The following is a 21,837-nucleotide window of genomic DNA, read 5'->3' as shown; positions in this document are numbered from 1 at the left end:
AGACATAGCCCGCTCACTATTGGTATCACTACCCCCTCCTAAATAACTCAAGCTCAATGTTACTGTGACATTCTACTCTTTAGTTAGTTTTGCATGTTAATACGTGTCAATATCTCAGTATATAGAACATAATTAAAAGATAAAACAGTCATTTCTGAATAGGGCCACGTACATCTCTTGAGCTTTTAAGGTTGAGGATAGGGTACCGGAAAAAAAAAAAAAAAAAAGGAAAAGAGCATGGGCTTAATTGGTTAGTATTTGGCGATTTGCAACATTGCGTCTTAGGCTCAATTACTATCGAGAGTTGGGCCCTCTCTCCACTGACTCAACCAAAAAAACAAAAGTTGGTACAAAAAAAAATCAAATCAAATCAAATTTTTTTAAAATTATTTTTATATTTTATAAATTCATGATCACCTTGATTTAGATTAAAAATCTCTTACAATTTTGGTCCAAAATCGATCTTTAAGATGGACTTTAGAGGGGAAACACACATCTGCTATGAGATGGGGTACTCTTAGAAACCCCATCCTTAAAATATATGAACAGACACCTTTTTCTTTGCAACACCATTTTGTTCAAAACCACCTCTACGTAAGTGTTACAACAAAATTTATATTCACATATATCAACACCTCAGTATATAAAAAACAATTAAAAACTTTGTAGCGACTCTATGTAGAGCCCGAAGCCATCTTAACCTACCATTCCATACTCTACCATCGCCCCATCCACTTGTTATATCTCATAGAAAGGGAAATTCTATTGTATACTCTAAAAATCATAGTATTCATTTACAAGTAATAATAAAAAATTATACAATAAGAACATTTATCTTTAGTACAAGGAGGTCACAATTGGCTATGGCCATTGGAAGTGGAATTGGGTGATTAGGTGCATACCATTGGGTGACTAGGTGCATGCCATTTAACGAGTTCAAAGTCTCAAGGAAATGTTTTTAAAAAATTACTACACACCCAAGCTATCAAATTCCACATATGATAGCTATCTATAACCTATTCATTTTATAAATTATATACAATCCCATAATTATATAAACATGTTGAGCCATATAGGCTTTCTACCCAAGTATTGATATCAGCAACACTTACTCACACCTTCAATAGTCTGTGTGACATTAACTTAACATATAACTGTCTCTAACAGAAGAACCACCATAATCTTCCTCGCTAATTTGCCAAGAAGCCATCAACCTTGGCATTCACCGCCCTTGACAAGAACTTCATGCAGATAGGAGGTTTCACCTTGGCGATGGCAAGGATCGATGCCGGCAGGGACCATATCCCATCGCCGCAAATCATTCCAGAGGCCACAGCAGGTGCAAATGCGTCGGCCTTCTTCTTGTCAAGTCTTCGCCACACGAAAAGAATCAAGCTCCCGACACACATATCGATCGCGAAGTAACCCCCGATATAGAATGGGATTGCCATCGCCATCGGTAGCGGTATGAATTGCGAAATCCTCTTTGGAGTCAGATCGCGCACCAAATTAATAGCCATTGCAGCCAGGAAGAACACCAAGCAAAGGGTCAAGCAGTGGTCAGGGAGCGATGAGAAGCCCTCAACACCAATGAGGGAGATGTTGCGATAAACAAGCGCAAAGGGGGCGGGGTACTCTGACTTCTCGCGGCCGAGATCAAATGCCTTGTGAAAGAGCCAAAAAACACAAGGGGCGATTACACATCCCATTGCAGTCCCCACAACCTGACTTGCAAACATAGAGCGTGGGGATGCCAGTGTCAGATACCCTGTTTTGAAATCCTGCATCAAGTCTGATGCTGTTGAGACGATGCCCATCATGACACCGCATGCTGCAAGACCGGCAACGACGCCACCGTGAGCTGCCCCCGCCCATGCTCCAAAGATGAATATGGCCAATTTTCCATATGTGGAGGCCAAGCTCCAATCAGTGAGGCCGGCACCATATGCATTACAGAAAGCGAATACAGGGGCAAAGGTATATGTTATCAAAACAAAGTACCATTTTAGTTGGGGGAAGATTTGGGGAAGGACTCCAATGGAGATGGCAGCGAGGGTGACGTAGCCGGCAGCTGCAATGTAGGGGGGGATGCTATCGCTCATGAATACCTCATTACGGCGCTTCTCATCATAGGAAGTGCCAGCAGAGGGGTTGGCATCTGTGACTGGGAGTATGGCTCGGGCTCGTCTCTGTTGGTTCAAGGCCAGGGCGCTTTTGATGAACACCTTCCCGAAGTTGTAGAGGCCGTCGCCAAGGATCAGGGCAATCGAGATGAAGACCTGCAGAAAAGGGAACAAAAGGAGCATGTATTTTGACATTCTTTTTCTTCTTCAAATTTATACTTCGTCTGAGAAATCTCTGGTCATGTATTTTTTTTTTTTTTGATAATTCAATGGGGAAGACAAGCTCTATCCTTTTTTTCAAATAGTTTAGGAATTAGTTTTGTGCCGGTATTGGTGGGGTGATGTCAATGTGAAGGAAAACCACAACGTGGAGGTTGCTCGACATAGACACTACCCATTTGCAGGCCTAAGGATAGCTCAAGTAAAATCTTCAACCCACTTATCAGAAGATTACTCAATTGTTTTCTTATAAAATATAGCAACAATTAATATAAAAGAGAATGAAAAAGCTAAGAAGTGGTACCCGATATCCAGGAAGCCCTTTTAGATTGTCATCTTGACCTGCAGGATACCACTTCCCCACCTGGGTTTCAATGAGAGGCCACATGATCCCCCATGAGAGAATAGCCCCCAAGAGCAAAGATACATTCACTATATAAGGGCATATCATCCCCACTCCAACATAAGTGGCCGAGAAATCAAAATAAAACCTGTAAATTTTATACTACACGTTAGGCTTTTGTTTTTATAGTATGGTTGAATGCAATGTGCCCACTTGGACTCGGTGAGTAACTCCAAGAGTCCTGTGTACAATTTGGAGACATTATAAAAAAAAATCAAATGATTTTCAAAAAAAATGTAAAAAATGTGGTATGGATTTATAATTTTTTGTTTGTCTCTCATTTTGATTTTTTGTCAAAGACCATTAAGTTCTTTTTGCCAGTCCCTTGCCCTATTTGTCATTTTTCTAGTTTTTATAAGTTTGCAACTGTAAAATGTAGAATTAAGGTGCTTTTGAAAATTCTATCGTAAAAGGCCTAGTTGAAGTTGGAAAACTCTCTAACTAATCATCTCGACATCGAGATACATGTATAAGAAAAACAAGGATTTCAAGTCTTAAAAATAATACACCTTGAAACACATTATCTAGACTGTCCATTTTTAAGATCTTAATGAGTTTATAAATCGTTTTTATTTGAACTACTTTTTAAAAAATTATAATTAAATATGAAAATAGATTCTTATGTCATCCTAAGAATTTGACACCAAAGTTACATATTATGATAAAATTTGGTGCTGCACCTCATTTTGATTGCTTAAGATTGCAACCTTATGCAAACTACTCCCTTACTTTTTGATGGATCAAACTATGTCAGAAAACCCAACATTGATTTATTCATTTTCCTGGAAAGAGTTGGAAGAATTTTTACCTGTAATCCCTGGCTTTTAGGCCCAATGTGGGAAAATTTTGGAATCCACAGTCACCGGTTGCTGTGAAGAACCACTGGAAGAATCCCCACAGGAAGCTGAAGGAGAAGAATTTTCCCAAAGCTCTCACCTGTTTCCTGTAAAATTGGTAAACCAATTCAAAAAAGACATTAAGAAAAGTAGGAGAGAGATGGTAGAGAATACAGGGGTGGCAATAGGAGAGAGACATAAGGAGACAGTAGAAAATATAGGAGAGAGGGGGCTCAATTTTTCAAGGAAAAAACAGTCTCCTTCTCTAAAATTAAATCCCAAATAAACTCATGATTCATAGAAAGTCCACGGTCTCCCTCCAAGTTTAAAGAAAAATACCTCCTTCGCATTTTTTTATCTAAATTATAATATTTATCTTTTTCTTTCTCTTTTTTATTATTATTATTATTATTTTACAGTGTTAACCGTGGGAATGGAATTTAGAACGTTACGTTGAGGCACCTGCCCTCCTAATCACCAATGCCCCGATCCCGTTCCTTATAAACTCTTTTTTTTTCTTTTTTGTTTTTTTGTCTAGTGACCCCTACATCAAAATCATAGAAAATCTACCCCCTTTTTCATATATGATGGATTGATTTTTTTAAAAAAAACTAAAAAATAGAAGAATTGTTGGGGCTACCGACTTGACTAGCTTTGCTCCTTGAGGTGTATGGAAACTGTTGATTAGGAGAGCAGTAGCCGTTCCACTTGGATAAGGAAGCTTGTAGTCGATGACCATTATCTGAAAACACAACCCACAAAAAAGTCAAGCAGAACCCCATAAGGACATGTTTGGATGCACCATTAAAATGTGTTTAATTCTGTAATTGCCATAAAGTAACCTTGGAAATGTATGTAACGGGCTGTGTACACTTTCTAACCCTGATTATTCGAAAAAGGAAAATTGTTTCATGCGGACTACATGTGGTCCAAAAAGTGTAAAGCATCCATCTTAAAGATGAATGCCAGTAGGTGTTTCATCTTAAAACAATGAAACTAACAATCCAAATATTTTCTTACTAGAATTATTAGTTTTAGTTTTTAAAATTTACTTATTTTTTCTTATTCATGATCTCCACGTTAGAAATTACATGTCTTTAAAAATTAAGTCCAAAAATTCATCTCAAAAATAGATTTATTAATAAGCACACATTTCTACATATGCGGGCTTGGTTGGATAGAAAGTCTTTTGAAAAATACTTTTTTTGGCACAATATTTAGAAATATTATTAAAAATACAAAATCAAATTACAATTACACAATCATATTTTGCTCGAAGGAAATACAAAGCTCTAAAGAAAGTGGCCGGTGTGGTGGTAGCACCCCCACACCATAATCACCATGGTGTGGTTTCCATTCCCATTGATACCACCCTACTAACACCTTCAAAAATGAATTTCTAAACTATTTGAAAAACTAGGTAAGGGCATGTCTTCCCTATTGAATTACCAAAAAAAAAAAAAAATACAAAGCTCTATAAAGAACCCCTCTTCTTGCTGAGCATCCTCTCTTCTTGCTTAGCCATCCTCCACTCCATTTGCCTCTTGATGTATATGGGTGAAAGAGACCTCCAAAGCAACAAGATATCCAAGGTACCAGAAAGGGGTTGGGTCATAGTAGTAGCACCCTCATACCTAGTTACCAGGTTGTCGTTTCTAATCTTGCTAATAATTACATATTTAGTTACCACGTTGTAGCTTCTAATCTTATTGACACCAGCCACTTCTAATCTTATTGACACCAGCCACTGATACCTTAAAAAAAAAAAAAAAATTATATCCCTAATGTATATGGTTATACTTATTCCATTAATCAAGCTCAAAAATCAAAAGAATTTTTCTCGTACTTTGTGATACACCCAAACTATCATTCACAACAAATGGTTACGAGTACTTGTGACTTTGTGTGAAAGGTAAATGGCCTTATTGTATACAATTCTTTTTATTAAAAAGGAGGAATCTGCTATTCACCCCCCAAAGCTGCCATCCCTCTCTCTCTCAAAGTAATAAAAACAAAAAAAACAGAGGAAAGAAATTGTCCGAACCAGCACGACTATGGTCTGAAAGGCTCAGAGTCCATCAAAGTACATCCAACAACAAGCATGGGAATTTTTATTTTTAATTTTATTTATAAATCACTTAGAGCGTATAGTGAGGACAAGTTTCCTTAAAATATCAAATATTTAATGGTTGTGGTTATTATAAGGTTGCAATCTTAAACAATCCAAATAAGACACCTCTAAATTTTATTATAACATGTATTTTTGGTGTAAAAAATTATTACGATTATTTGAAAATCTATTTTTATATCTAATCATAGAACTTTAAAGTTCAAAAAAAATTAAAATTAAGTAGACCTATAAATATATGAATATCTTGAAAACAGATAACGTGCCACTATTTCTAAGACTCAAAATCGCTCTAGAAAAATAGTCTTCTCTAGCATGTACCTTTCTGAGGGGGACGATAGAGAAGAGGCCAATGAAGCTGACGACAAAAAGGAAGCCCATCATCCAACCCAAACTCGGGTTCTTAACGGTTTGTGGGTCGATGGCTCCGTGCGTGTCTCGGCGGGCAATTGTCTCACTCATTGCAAACAAGTAGCTCCCAAAACCACCTGTAAATTTTTTCATGTAACACAATGTGGGAGAGAAAAAGGAAGAGGGTGTAGTTTTTCATATAATGGAGAAATTGTGAATATTACTATATCAAAAGGAATTGAACCCAAGATAAAACTTCAACTGCTAACCAAATAAGCCCGGTGAAAGTAACACTATAAGACTATTGACCTTTGGTATGAAAAAGTTGGGGAAATTATCTAAAATGTACTTCTTCTTTTTTAGATTATTAGAAATAAATATCAAAATTTTCAAAACCTCATTCATTCATCTTTTCAGATTTTTTTAATAAAAATACTCTTAACGGTAGTCTTAAATCTGCGAAAGCATCAAGGTCAACTCATAACCATGATGGAAATTCAAACATCGTGATGATTATTGGGTTACTGGAGATTATAGAACATCACGGCCATTTCAACACCATGATGCCTCCTTTAACCATCAGGATGTTTTAAACACCATGATGGTTATGAGTTTATTGGAACCTTAAAATCATCACGGTCAATATATGTCGTGATGCTTTACTTGTACTTCAAGGCCTTTGAAACAAGGTGATGCATCCGTTGACCATCATGGTATTTTAAACATTATGATGGTTATTTGGGTATTAGAACTTCAGAACTTTAAGAGCATCAAAGTCCGCCTTCATGGATCTAAAACTATCATGAAGGGTATCTTTATAAAAAACAAACACCAATAGCGGTTAAAAAGAGTATGGATGAGGCTATAAAAAATTGAGTATTTATTTATAATAATCTAAAGAAAAAAAATTTATAATTTCCCAAAGAGTACCATTAGCCTGAAAAAAAAATTTGTTCATTGCACATAGGAATAGCACACTGCATCCCACTCAAATTCATATCTAATAAGTAGGGGATGATTGTGTCCTTTATTACTCAAATTAATATCTAATAAGTAGGGGATGATTGTGTCCTTTATTTACAAAAACTAAATAATTTATAGAACAAAACACCTAAGAACTCACCACTAAATGCAATCCCAGAGCAAGCCACCACACAGGTCTGAATAACAGTGTTCTCCTGCCTAGTGAAAGGTTGCTTTAAGGCCCCCACCTTTTCCAAGAACTTTGTCCAACTCTTCACAAAGAAGAAACCCAACAAGCCAGCAGAAACATTCAAGCTTGGAATAATACCGGTTGTCAAATTGAACCTCATGACAATCACACTGAACATAATCCCCAATACAAAGCTCACAAAAAAAGCCCTAAATGTGAGCTGCTCCTGCCATGGAGGAACACTCTTTGATTCAAATATTTGCTCAACTGAAAGTGACTCTCTCTCCTCCTCTCCCCTGTTATCTTCCAAACCAGAAACCACTGTTCCACTCTCTCCATTTGCACTCGCCATCTCTCTTCCGGACATTTTTCAATCCAGAACCAGCTTTGGGTCTATATAACAGATCGCTTTTGAGAATGGAGAAACCGCTCTTGGAAATATTAAAGGAAAGTATATGTTACGATTAAATATATACTTAGACTAACCATAAAAATAGAGATTACTCCACCTAACTTTTCCATATATATTGATTACAATATAAACATCCTATATTAACAAGTTTGGACAGTGTATACTTTCCTTTTACAGGAAATTGGGCTTTGAATGAGCTAAAACCACTTTTGGGTTCTGAACAGAGAGCTCTAAGAGGAAGAAAACCAGGTTTGTCTACAAAGATGTGGTTTTGGACTGTGACAAAACCACTTTTAAAGCCCTGAACTCTCAGCAAAAGTGTGGAATAGAGATGGAAGAGAGGGTGTAGTTAAGGGAGCGGAAAGAGCCCGAGATTTTTTGAATTTTTGTAGAGAATATGCATATGGAATAAGTTTTGCACTTGAGGGATTCACAGTAGTGCATCAGTTTCTATACAATTAACAAGAGTTTAGACTTAGATTCAAGGATCAAAAGAATCAGGAAGAGAGAGAAACCATGTTCTTTGAGCTCAAGAAAGGTAACCTTTTGCAATGTGAGAGAGTGAGAGGTTACATAGGAACCAAATGGGTTCTACCTGTGGATTTATCAGAACATGCATACAATAGTATCCCTTTCATTTGAAATAATAAAATAAAAGAATTAGCTATTAATGTCAAAATGTCATTAATCAATACATTTAAGGAACTACATTCATTGAACCCTTTTCTTCTGTTCTCCTTGTCCTTGGAATCTCCGCTTTTTTTTCTTTTTTTTTCTATTTTTTTGAAAAATTTAATTATTACATTAAAAACTAAAAGAATCTGTTTCTATGCTGCCAAACCTGTATATATTGAAATGCGGGCCTTTTAATAATTCTATTTTTTAGATAGATTGTAGGACTTAATTTTTAAGGACATGTAATCTCTATCATGGAGATCATGAATATGATAAATAAATAAATTTTAAAACCTAGAAATAACAATTCTAGTAAGAAAACATTCGTACCACATATATAGAAATGTGGTCCAGCCCGCATGAAATAATTTTCCAAAATTAAATGCACATTCTTCATCTATACGCAATTCCTTTTCTGGAAGTTTTTTATTTTAATTTTGCCCCTTATTCAATGTTAGCAACTTTCTTTTCTTTTTTTTTGACCTCCAGGGTCTTACGATACACCAGAATTGAACTGCCCCACTTTGTGATAGGGTTCATACAATCCTTTTTGGAAGTTTTTTATTCTAATTTTTCCCTTAATTCAATGTTAGCAATTTTTTTTTTTTTTTTTTTTTTTTTTTTTAAACTCTAAGGTCGTACGATACACGAGAATTGAACTGCCCCTCTTTATGGGAGGGTTCAATGTTGCTGGTATTGAACTACTTCCTATGTTTAAAAAAAAAAAATAATTAAGCATGGGATGGTTCAATATTAACATGGAATTGCCCCATATGAGAGCAGTTCAATGTCGCTAATGTCGAATTGTCTGGGATAGGGCGGTTCGATTCTTGAGTTATCTAATGCCCTAGAAGAAAAAAAATTATTGAAAAAACATATAAAAAAAAATAGTCGATGTTGCCTACATCAAATTGCGGAGGAGATTAGAATAAGAAAAATCATCAAAAAGTAGGAGTCAGATGTAAAATTGTGGAAAACATAGGCCATGCGGAATATTACATTTATTTTCTGGTTTACGTATAAATATTTTTTTTTTAATGAGAAAAATTTATCAAGGTGGACCATTTATCATTTTACCCGTTTCTTTTTATTGGATTTGAAACGTCATCAACAGACATTAATCATGAGTTATAATTATTGATATTTTAGGGGCAGTACGATAAATAGATAAAATATTAAATTGTTGTCGATTTATAAGTATTACAAGGCAACCCATTATCAAATTCTTAATGGCGAGAATGACAACGGCAATCATGCTGTCACTTTGTAATCCTCGTATGGAGCAAAGACTACGAACGGGATGTCAATTTTAAAACACATATGAGAGACAGAAAAAGGGCGTTGTCATTATCAAAGTAACGTTAGGGAGAGAAAGTTATCAAAGTAACGTTAGGGAGAGAAAGAGAGGGACGTTATCCAACTAAATTTGAAACATGACACCAAATTATAAAGGAAAAGGTTTAAAAAATGGAGAAAGAGAATTAAGAGAGAGGGAAGTTGGGCACCTTTCATATCTACACTACATTATTAACCTAGAGTTAAGGGCGGATATATATGAAAAGAATAAAAATGGGCCTATATATAGAGACTACATTATTAACCTAGAGTTAAGGGCGGATATATATGAAAAGAATAAAAATGGGCCCATACATAGAGATAAGGTAGGGTGTATGTCCTAGAACTAAAGGGAATATAAAATAGTGTATTTTTTAGTTAGATATAAATCAAACATGTAACATGTATGCTATCGAAAATTAATTAATTAGATAAATTCTTTTTTCTGTTTTTTCTAAACTAACTAAGTGAGTTCAAATAAAGAAGAAATGGGGAGAGAAAGATAGGGAGAGAGAAAGGAAGTGAGAGCATGAGAGGGAGGGAAAAGGGCGTGAGGGTTGGGGAGTCTAAGGAGGAAGTATCTTGCATTAATTTTAGGGGATAGAGAATGAATTTTGAGGGTGGAATAACATATATATATTTTAGGATAGAGATGGCTAGATTCATGGTAAGAGATTTTAAAGAACGAGTGATATATAAAAATTTTAGAAAAAAAATTAGAGTTACCATAATAAAAAGTACCACCTTTAATTTTCTCCTACAAAAGATGAAGACTCTCTCTCTCTTTTCAAAAACATGAGATTGGAGTTACTATAATAAGAAGTCTCCAACAGAAGATGCATACTCCTTTTCAATTCAAAAAGATACATACTCTCTCGCTCTTCAAAAAGATGCGTACTCTCTCCTCTTCTGTTCTCTTAAAGATACCAATGTCTCCTACAACCTCTATAGAATTAGGGACCCTCTTTATTTTTGTGACACGCGTTCACTTATTAACTTTCGTGTAGTATAGATATATTAACTCTGGTGTAGTATAGATATAGATATAGATATAAATAGATAAAACAAGCGCACATATTTATAAAAAAAGAATAAAAATAAAAACTATTGTAAAAAATTAGTGTTTCGAAAAAAGATTATATGATACGGAGGAAGTTGAATGTACATGTACTCCCATGACAAAAATCCCTAGTTTTTTTCTTCTTTTGGATCCCAAATTTGCAAATACTCTATATTCATCCAAATGATTCAATATTAGGAAAACCAGGAAAAATAAAAAAAAAGGTATTAAAATGGCATACTATAAATGGCCCAAATGATGTTTGCTCCAACAACGAACGCAGATCTACTACCATATGATAGATGGAAAGATCTACCATTTAATCTAAAAAACAGTACAGGTCTTGTAAATTAATGAAACTCAAAAAATAGTACATTAATCTAAAAACGAAATTTAAGGGCTTCCTTTTTTTTCGTTTTGTACCATGCAATATTTATTTACATGACATATTTTTACACCTCAACTCTTCATCTGTTTACACTCCTTTGACAAGGATCTTGACCGACCCCTTATGGTAGCTCTCTCTATTGATCTACATCTTCCTAGATATACATCTCAAGGATTCTTAATCATACTTTCACCTAGGAACACAACCTAGGTAAATATGAAGATAGGGAAGAAATATTGCATTATTAGCTATTTAATTTGGGAGCACGATTTCACATGATAATACCAAACACAAGGTGGAGGAGATGAAAAATAATGAGTCATGTAAGCTAATAGGAGTTAAAGATATGAGAATCAAGATGTTTGTAACCTCCACAACCTTTGATGGACATGTTAAAAAATTTCAAAAACATCCACAACCTTTGATGGACATGTCAAAAAATTTCAAAAGAAGCAGTATAGACTTATCATTATGACTTGATACGTGTTTTCTGTCGTATGAATACGTATGGACTCAAGTACTTCTCGATAAAAATATCATCCTTGTCTAAAAGGAAAAAGGTTTCTATACTTCCTTTAGTGTATAGGAGATATATGCTTCCCACCTTATTCAATCGTTTAATTTAGCTCAAGTGAGCCATTGATTGTTTGATCTAGATACGATGCCTAACAGTATTTTATTTTTAATTTTTTCTAGAAATTATATGAATATGAAATTTAGTACGTGCTATCATCTCAATAGGGCAAATCTAAAAAATAAAATTACGAAATATATATTTTTGGTAAAATGATTAAAATACCCCTAAAATGCTGAGGGGCATTTTAGTTATATTTCATTTTATTGAGATTTTTTTTAGATTTTTTACGGGTAAAGGCATGGCATTGTGATTGGGTCATCTCAGCCATTCATTGAGAATGGACGTTTGGATAGGGGGAAATATATAAGTTTTATACAATAAGACAAGTATAAAAAGATTGCTCCGCTTAAAATATCCCCATTTGAGTTTTTTTTAGGTCATAATTGTTTGGAAAACAAAATAATTTGTAATTTACTTTATCTACCAGTGGAAACACGACTTTTTTAAATTAATCCATTCAAATGTATCGGAATCAATCTTTGTCTCTCTCTCAATGCCATTATCATTTTCTTAAGGACCTGGTTTCTACGTAGAAATGTGAGCGTCTTAATAAATCTATTTTTTAGATGATTTTAGAACTTAATTTTTAAAGATATAGTAAAAAAAAAAATTGCACTGATAGTTTCTATTGTTTTTAGATAGAACACCTACTGGCCTCTATCTTTAAGATGGATGCTTTACACTTTCAGGACCCCATAGGTAGAAATGCAGTTAAGCCCGCATGAAACAATTTTCTTTTTTTTAATCCCATACCTTTTTTTAGAGGGATTGGCCAGGCAGTTCAAATTTATGATCAGCCTCCCAATTCCACTTTCACAAGGGATTGCATACAATAAAAAACCACAAATACGGAACAATTTTTTTCCCGATCCCACTTTCACAAGGGATTGCATACAAGATTGCATACAATAAAAAGGTACAATTAAGAAGAATCAAAATTTTTGCCAATGAGTCCCAAAAAAAAAAAAAACTTACACCCTCCCAATTAGCAAGATTTACCAAGAAATACTATAATTAAAGCCCATTAATTCAATTAAAATGAAGCATAATTGAAAAAATTAATAATATTGATAGAAGAAGTGGAAAAATCCACCTAATTTGAAGGAAGAGGTCAATTGTAGCTTAAAACTGAGACTTTAGCTTGGGGACCCCCTTGAACGTAAACGAAGTCATAATGAGCCCATGGTTTTAGGGCTTGGAACCATGGTGGGAGCTCATAAGTGCCACCAAGTTTAGAGAGAGAAAGACCCCAAATAGGACCTTGCAGGTTCTCTATCTTTAGCTTCAATGCTTTAACTGGCTTTCCTGATTTGTTAACCATTGATACTTTGTGACGATAGTAAGTTTTCCCCATGCTCTCCCATGTCTTTGTTATTGAGTGAATGAATTCCACAGGGCAGTCTCGTTTTGCATCTAGAGAGAGAGAGAGAGATATTAGTGTACAGTGATATGAAACAAAACCAATAAACGCAGTTTGAAAAAGTTTTGAGTTGTTACAATAAGTATTGTGAGAAGATTTCCTGCTCCCACTAGAGCATACTGTTCATTTTCTCCCTCAGATAATACGCAAATTCAGAGTGTTTTTAGGACCCCGATTTTTTGAAATGCAACTACTTGAATCAAGTGACGATCTCAAAAATAATAATACTACTCATAAAATGAAAAAATCAACTGGACTCTATGAGTGTCAAAAAAAAGTTTTAACATCAAAACATCGAATAGGGACTATTCAATTTTTGGGGTTCGATCTTAGTGTTTAAAACCTCAAAATTTATTTTTTAAAAATAACTGTCTAGTGATTCTTGAATGAATCCCAAAATTTTAAGGGGAATTTTGTCAAAATACACCTCAAATTTTGACTATTTAACATTTTACCTTTGATGGGCATTTCGAAAGTAATACAAAACATGTGGATCAAACATTAAATTGCTATCTCATAGGTGTATTTTTTTTTGCAAATTTCCCTATTTTAAATTGAAACATCTTTAAGTACGTCTTGGCCTGAGGGACTAGGAGGACAATATGCTCCTGCAGCATAGTAGACGTCCTACTAACAACTTGAAAAATGCAAACAATACACCATGCTACTTTAATTTTTTTTCCTTTCATATGCATGAAAAAGATGGAAAAGGCCAGCATTTATCCAAACCGGAGGATTTGTTTTCAATTTTCTGAAGGGATAACTCAATTTATTTGAAAGGGCAAGTGTAAGAGGCATATGAGTGTTGTGTAAAAGTACCTTTTAGTTGATAATGTGGCATACTATAAGGGGCAGCAGGTCCTTTTGGAACAACTCCATTTGGTTTGTTATAACCTAAGATAAAGAAAGCCAACCAATGCTAGTACTTAGTGAGCAATACATAAGTATTTCAAAAAATAAAATAAATAAATAAATTTTTAAGAAATATATGTTGCACATTTGAGTATCGGGCAAGCTTTCTATGCTTCCCATACAGCATAAAAGTTCTATCCTCCCCCTTATCTAACTGTCCATTCTGAATGGAGGGTTTAAGATTGCTTCAATCACAATGTCACGTCTCTACACTATTCTATTTTTAATTTTTTTGTAAACTATTTTGACACCAAATTTTGGACATCCATTCCTCTGTTAAACTCGCACTAGCGAAAAATATAAAAAGAAATATTTTCAATAAAGTAAAATGACGAAAATACCCTGAAAGTTTCAAGGGGTATTTTGGTTATTATATTTTATTGAAAAATTATTTTTAATATTTTTTATACGTGCCCCCCAATGAGAAGATGGCACATACCAAATTTCATATTTATACAATTTGTATTAAAAAACTAAAAATAAAATACTTTGAGACGTCAGATCTAAGATCAAACGGTGAGTGGCTATCTTGATCAAAATTGGACGGCTGGATAGTAGGAAGAAAATAGAACTTCTATGTTGTAGGGGAAACATAGAAACCTTTCCATTGAGTATCTACTATGCAAGTCTGTAAGTATTAAGCTACAGGTAAAGGTTACTATGCAAGTATGTAAGTATTAAGCTATAGTTAAAGGCTGGGACATGTGGGCTTCAACTAGAATAGACCCTTGCAATGACAGAAATTGCAAGGCAAACTATCTTGGAGATCCTATAAATTGGGACTTCATGGTAAAAAGAATTTAATCCAATTTAATGTCCATCAAATAGCTTTTTTCAAATTTAGCTAGATTGTTTTTTTTCCCCATAACCCAAAAGCAAGATTTGAACTTAGGACATTGTGTTGCAATCATCAACGCCTTAACCAAAGTCCAAGATGATTAACTAAAAGTTTAATAGGAAATTTATTTGGAAAAAGGAAACTCTCATTTTAAGGACAACTTAAACTCAAACTTAGTTGTAAATATTTTGGATTTCTCTCCTATTTTGAATATTATTGTCTTTACTAGGAACTTGATCTCTAATCCCCAAATTTGGGTGATTTTCGTTTTTCATAAATAACTTCTTCTTCATTTTTTTTTACGATCAATCACAATAATGAAAATACATACAAAATGTGCCTCTTACTACTCTGTTTCGTTTCACCATTTTTCCGTATAATTTATTTATTTATTTTTGGATAGATTAGTAGGAAAGGGTCATTTACTTATGGTAGAAATGAAACTTAAGACGTCCTGTTGTCGCACCCACTACCGTGACCACCTATGTCTTGAGTCAATTCCTATTTTCCAATTTAACCTTCCCACTAATAGTGTTCATTTTTTCATAGCCTTCAATTCACTAAGTTTCTAGACTTAATTCACGTATTAAAGATTGGAATTGGAAGAAAAGGGAGAATTATTTTTAAAAATCAATCATTGTTTTTACCTGAACTTCGAAGCATGGAATGCAACTTTGCAAAGAGTCCAATAAGGGGAGCAACATTATAGGTGGTGGGCTCGGTTTGCTCATAATTGCTCCTCTCGTCGATGAAACGGTCGTTTCGATCCGGTCCGCCAACCAGGGCTCCGACCAAAATGTTCGGATCACGCTGTTCCCTATTGAACCATGACTCAAACCCTTCAAGGCATCTGACTGGTGCTGGGCTCACAGCTTTGGACGCGATCGATGCTCCACGATGGTGTACTCTTGTTGGATAGTTCGGTCCGAACCCAACTAGGTAGCTCATTGCCCTTGGATTCTTGCCCAGGATGTAGTCAGCCTAAAGGAAAGACCATGTGGATTGTGAGATTAAATGTTTGGGTTGAGAAAACTTAGTCCCATAGATTGTCGCAGTAGAAAGCAGAGTCCAAATAGATTGTTGCAGTAGGAAGCTTGCTATAATTTTAGGCTATCGGATTTGACAGCTGAGTGAGTATGATTGTTTTAATCAGTATTCTGAGTCTAAACCACTACTCGAGACGAGTACTTGGCCCATACCCGATCCGAGTACTCAGGTAACTCGGCCCAAGTAGGGCCAGAGTTGTAGCAGCAAAAAAAAAGGTTAAAACATTTATAAAATATATAAAAAATCTAAAAAATGGGAAATGTATATTTTAAAGAAAGATTAAGCAGAGGTTAAAAAGGTAAAAAAAAATGACTGGGGTATTTTTGAAATAATCCAAAAAATGAAAAATATAAAAATAAGTATTTATAATCAAATCACTTTCCTAAATTTGCGAAAGTAATAGAAAATATAAAAAAACATATCACAAATAAATTTTGAAATCTTTTTTAAATTTTTTTTTATATACCCAAGTGCGACACCGAACTTGGGGCCTAAGTACTGGACCACCAGTCACACTGTTTTTTATAATACACAATCCTTTATCATATGCACCTGTGATTGTGCAAAGCTTATGAGATTTGAAGGATGAAGCTGGGCCTCTGGACAATTAAGTGGGGCATTGGCTGCCCTCAAGTAATCAGAGTAGACAACAACAAGGAAAGCTGAGGAAGAAACAAATTGCATGTTGTTCCAATCTCCCACGTATAAAAGTCCCCCTGGATTTTGAATAAAGAGAAATATTTTATTCAATAAATGCCCAAATAAATAGATAATAACAAGGAAATGATATATATAAGGCATCAACAATTCTTGCAGAGGTTAAGTTGCATTAATGTATATCGTTCATTTTAGTTGGATAATATAAATTTGATGTTGTTTTAAAAAACGTATCAAATTCACATCATCCAACTAAAATATACAATGTAAGAGACCACTCCCTAGCTTACTCCTACAACAAATATTTTGACCTTGTATAAACCACGCCCAATAAATGAATAAACAAATAAAAAGAGACATTTTTGTTTGCAAAAAAAATAGGCTTTATTAATCAAAAAGAAATGGCTTTAAACTGGGGTAAGAGAATTAGAAGTGACATTAAAGAAGGGATTGTCTACAAAAAAATCATTTATTTTTTGTACATAGAGGTCACAATCATTCTCAATCATTAGAAGTCAAATTAAATAGTTTGGAATGAGTCATGATGCCATGAGAATTGTTTTTGGAATTTTGTGTTTATTCAATGACACTCTTTCAACCAATTTTTAAATTTAAGAGAAATTGGATGGTTTAAGGTGAGTCACAAAGTCCGAGAATTTTTTTTGTTATGTATAGTCAATGGCACTCTTCTAACCACTTATTTTGAAGTTTGAGAGACAATAATGATTATAACCTGAAAGGGGGAGTGTCATTTATTGGTACCTACCTGGGGTCATTTGGACGTTGTAGCCCTTGTTCTTTTGTAAACATGCACACATGAAGAATTCAGCTTTCGCCTTGTATCGCATTAACACTGATTTATGAGCGTCACCTTTGCCCTCGAGCAACACCTACGAAAAGAAAAATAAAAGAAAAATCGAAGAACCAACTAAATCATGAAAAATTGCATACCAAGGGATGTAATGGAATAACCTAGATAGTCCATAACAAATTTTAACACAAAATTGGTCCCAATTTAATTTAGACAAGAATTTTGTGCTGCTCCAAGGGATACCACAGTTCATAGCAAAGTGTACACTATACATTTACCCCCAAGTACAAGAATTATACGGGAGTATTTTTATAATCTGAAATTTGGAGATTCCTTCTAGAATCATCAAATGAGTATTTTCAAAACAAAACAAAAAAAAATTGTTGAATTTATATTCACTTAGTTGGCCAAGCAAAACTGGACAGTCTTTGTTCAATCTTAAGGCGTTATTTTCTTATAGACATGCAGAATATACAAATTTTATTTTTATTTTTTATTTTTATTTTTTATTTTTTATTTTTTATTTTTAATTTTTTATTTTTTATTTTTTTGAGGTTGGTAACTAGCTTGAGGAGGTTGGATTTTTACCGGGGAGTATATAATCTTTTGACATCTTTTTATCAATGTGAAGGAGCTTGTCAGGCAAATAATGAGTAGGATGTAGGATTACTACCCTAAGCATATTTAAACTTACATTTGAACTTTGCATTTGCATTATTGTACTATATCATAATCTTTTTCTTTTCTTTCCTTCCATTAATTTACATTTCAAGTCGACAATAGCTTACTTCAATTTTAGCCAACCCCAATTAGTTGGGAAATAGCTTACTTCAATTTTAGCCAACCCCAATTAGTTGGGAAAAAGTTATTGATGATGATGATAAATAGCTTACTTTCGTTTCGATTTTCAACTCATAAAATATTAACAAATTGTCCTTACGACTCGTGCCGTCTAATTAAGAGTCCAATTTGGAGTATTTTTCAGGTGAACCCATCCTTGGCCAAAAAACTCCATACTCATAATAAAGTTTTGGCCATTTTTCCTTCTTCTTTTAAGAAAAAAAATCAATCTTAAAATATCATAATCATAGCAAATTTTTGGTCAATTTTTTACTTCTTTTATGAAAACATTAATGACAAAATATTCTTAAATATGAATTTCTTTCATTACCTTAGCTAAGAGGACTTGGAGGCCTGCATATTTGTTGTTCCAAGAGAATTCTTTCACAGCCACCCCAGTACCACCCATAGAAGCTGCATTCTTTACAGCATAATCAAGATACTGCACATCTCCTGTTGCTCGAAAAAGCCATGCTGAAGCCCATAATAGTTCATCCTGCAATGAATAAAAACATTATAAATAAATATTATTATAAGCAAATTAATATGAAAAACAAATTTTAGAAAAATAGGCACACTTTCGACCAGTTCCCATGCACATAAAATTATATATATATATATATATATATATATATATATATATATATATATATATATATGGACATTAATTATAGATATTATCGCCGACTCACTGACAGTCATCCAGTTAATAGTTGACAGTTGCCGGTCCCTAGACACATATATCATACATGTATGGGACCCTTAGAAAGCAAAGAGTGGCTAACATTCTTTTGCCAAATTTTCTGAAGTCAAAGTAAATGGACCTTTAAGTAATGAAAAGGGGGGGAAAAGAAAAAAAAAAAAGTAGTAAAATGAACTTAATCACATATATAACCTTAATTTCCTACTAGTTGTTCATCCAATAAACAAGGTGTTCAGATTTCACTTGTTGATTTCTCACCATGTATCCATTTTTGCAGGGGTAATATGGTCCAGCAATTTTGATCGACTGGTCGTAGGGCCCTCGAAAATGATCACCGAATGAGAAGAGCTTCAAGAAAAGAAAACCAAATCAATAAAAAAAGCAGAAAATCAACAATTAAATTTACTTTAAATACGCATCATCGTTAAAGTCTTTTCCCAACTAATAGGAGTCTGCTAGATAAGTAAAATTAAAGAAAAAAAATGTCACAATAATATGGACCCAAGTCCCTTGACCTGTAAGAACTCATGGGATTGTATCCATGTTGCCTAATGCATGAAGCACCTAGTATTTCACCAAGGGAAGTTCAATTCTTATCACTGAAATGGTTCAAAAGGTGGCAAGAGCAAGAGGTCCTTTTGCTCACTAGGGGCAAATTTCAGGTCCTCCCCATATTTTGAGACGTCACCTTCTCAACCTAGGGACCAACTTAAAAGCAAAAAACTTGAATATATATTGGACAATAAATATTTCATTGAACTCCGCTATGGCCGGTCCCAAACCAGTTGTTGACAGTTATAGAAAATTCAATATAAAAAACTTAATATTTTGTAATATCTTGTAATATATTAGTTTTTATAAAAGTTAACACCAATAAAAAAGAAAAAACCTTGCGTTTTACAAACGACGGCAGTTTTTCCATTGGTGTTGCCCTTTTCTCTCTCTCTCTTGTTACCTGTTTGGCATGGAGCAGGAGGAGGTTAGAGTAAGAGGAGTTGTAAGGCTTAAAGGCTATAGAAGCAGCCGCCATGGCCGCCGCAGTCTCGCCTGCTAGGTCTGAACCCGGATGCTCAGTGTCGATTCGGTACGAAGCCCTTGGCGTACTCATGTCCTCAGCTCTCTCCCAACAATAGTGATCAGAATCCCCATCACCTACCTGAAAATTACACCCATTATATTGGATTCCAACAGTAACTAACTTGAAGTCAATTGAATGATAAACAAGGAAAGTGTATATCACACATATCTTGTTCATGATACATCATACATGGTCATGGCATCTACCATCCATTCGCCAGATGAACGGTGCACATGAACCATAGTTACGTGTCAATGTCAGACATATAATCCATTGTTCATCTCCATTATCCACCATTGAGAAAATATTGGCCATTGTTTGTTAGCGATGTATAAGATGTGTATCATATACTTTTTTTATGGTCTATATGATCATTATAATAATATGGTAATAAGAATCAACACCTCAGCAGCAATAGGTTGATTGTGATGACAAGAGAGGGAGTCCCACCAAACATGTCACTAATTCAATTGTACAGTCCAGTCTCCCGCCATCACCATCAACCCATTGATCAAACGATGATAATCCTCCTGACCACTTTGTTAACATGATCAAATGAATCACAGTACTTTCCCCTCAAAGGAAAGAAAGAGTACAAATGGATTGAAAGAAACCTGGGCCCAAAAGACATTGGGCTCAGGATGAGCCTTGATGAAGTAGTCAGTGCCCCATTTGATCGCTTCGAGGGTATGGCCGAGCTGGTTCACCGAGGCGAGCTCCTTCGCATACTCCGCAGCTCCCCATGCCATCATGGTCACTGTGAAAGCCATCGGCATCCCAAACTTCACATGGTCCCCTGAATCGTAGTATCCTCCAACCAAATCTACCTGTATATTTGCATTATCATGGAGAGTAAGCTAGAAAGTTAACATGTACACTAACTGATTGTGAGGAAACAAATGCATTGGTTTGACCAGTGTTAAAAACATCAGACTCGGGATCCAACTCGGCAAGGACTGAGCTTGAGTCCCCCAATCCGACTCAGACAATGGGGCAAATCTTTAATGTGAAAAAATTAAAACGTACGAAAAAATCAGGAGACTTGGTAATTTCAAGGTTTTTCAGCCCAGGATCATACAGCTCCTGATCCAAGTCTACTCAGGCGAGTCCCCGAGTCGGCCTCACAATTTTTTTGGTGACAACATACATAAACATGTCAGCTAAGGTTTGCCCGTCATGGTACCAAGGCCTGTGCCACAAAATATGGTTCGAGGACCGAACTGGGTTGGGCTACCAAGGCCTAAGTGTTAGACCTGGGCCAGTCCTATAGGGCACAAACTCAGCTCGGGCCTGGCCCGATCAGTTGCCGGTCCAATTCTTTTTTTGTTTTTAAATATGAATTCTTTTATGTTTGCTCACCGTCATCTAACTAATTTCGGTGTTCTTCATCAGGGAAGTCTATTGCAAAAAAACATAAATACCAATTATTCTAAGGGTGGTTTAGAAATTTTAAGGAAAGGTAAGGGTAATAAATGCTTATAATAATATTAATAATAATGATAATGATAATGATCGATCATACTACAAATAATTAATTGCGCCAAAAAATCGCCCTCTAAATGAGGAATGACGGTAATACCAACTGATTGTTTGGAAAATTCATGATATGTCCCTCGAGTAATATGCTGAAAAATGCTTTTAAAGTGCAAACTTCTATAGCAAACAATCATTTCCGAATTTGGGACAGGGATTAGTTTGGTGGTGGTAGCACCCGACACTCTAGTCACCACGTGGTTTTCATTTTCATCACTATCACCCCACTTATATAACTTATAATTTACTTGATTTTGTCTTTTTCATTAGTTACCCAA

At 34.9% G+C, this 21,837-nt stretch overlaps 2 protein-coding genes across 2 annotated transcripts; both read right to left on the bottom strand.

Annotated features, from left to right (window-relative positions):
* Nucleotides 1-770: 770 nt before the first annotated feature.
* LOC18437603 (putative metal-nicotianamine transporter YSL12) lies at nt 771-8,325 on the bottom strand. The gene is made up of 6 exons (XM_020669298.2): nt 7,184-8,325; nt 6,031-6,197; nt 4,226-4,323; nt 3,554-3,688; nt 2,647-2,833; nt 771-2,279 (listed from the first exon to the last, which is right to left on the bottom strand). Exons 1-6 carry the CDS (start codon nt 7,578-7,580, stop codon nt 1,191-1,193), a joined length of 2,073 nt encoding a protein of 690 aa, XP_020524957.1. The 5' UTR covers nt 7,581-8,325; the 3' UTR covers nt 771-1,190.
* A 4,121-nt stretch (nt 8,326-12,446) lies between these two features.
* Nucleotides 12,447-20,997, bottom strand: GH9C1 (glycosyl hydrolase 9C1). The gene is made up of 8 exons (XM_088846957.1): nt 20,641-20,997; nt 19,904-20,104; nt 19,207-19,296; nt 18,577-18,741; nt 17,361-17,484; nt 16,490-16,653; nt 15,538-15,871; nt 12,447-13,133 (listed from the first exon to the last, which is right to left on the bottom strand). Exons 1-8 carry the CDS (start codon nt 20,800-20,802, stop codon nt 12,832-12,834), a joined length of 1,542 nt encoding a protein of 513 aa, XP_088703083.1. The 5' UTR covers nt 20,803-20,997; the 3' UTR covers nt 12,447-12,831.
* Between the last annotated feature and the right edge of the window lie 840 nt (nt 20,998-21,837).

Source organism: Amborella trichopoda, chromosome 9, assembly GCF_054954075.1.
Source record: "Amborella trichopoda isolate Santa Cruz 75 chromosome 9, AtrichopodaSantaCruz75HAP2 v2.0, whole genome shotgun sequence".
Taxonomy (NCBI): Eukaryota; Viridiplantae; Streptophyta; class Magnoliopsida; order Amborellales; family Amborellaceae; genus Amborella; species Amborella trichopoda.
Note: the sequence above shows the minus strand (reverse complement) of the source record. Positions and strands in the feature narration are given on the sequence as shown.

Coding starts and splice junctions, on each gene's coding strand:
- LOC18437603 (XM_020669298.2), bottom strand. CDS start 7,580: ATGTCCGGAAGAGAGATGGCGAGTGCAAATGGAGAGAGTGGAACAGTG. Junction 3,689..4,225: donor CAAGGAGCAAAGCTAGTCAA/GTCGGTAGCCCC, acceptor CCAATTTTACAG/GAAACAGGTGAGAGCTTTGG. Junction 2,834..3,553: donor CTAAAAGCCAGGGATTACAG/GTAAAAATTCTT, acceptor TAAAATTTACAG/GTTTTATTTTGATTTCTCGG.
- GH9C1 (XM_088846957.1), bottom strand. CDS start 20,802: ATGCCGATGGCTTTCACAGTGACCATGATGGCATGGGGAGCTGCGGAG. Junction 19,297..19,903: donor TCCTGCTCCATGCCAAACAG/GTAACAAGAGAG, acceptor CTTTTCTTGAAG/CTCTTCTCATTCGGTGATCA. Junction 15,872..16,489: donor TAAGCTTTGCACAATCACAG/GTGCATATGATA, acceptor TCTTTCCTTTAG/GCTGACTACATCCTGGGCAA.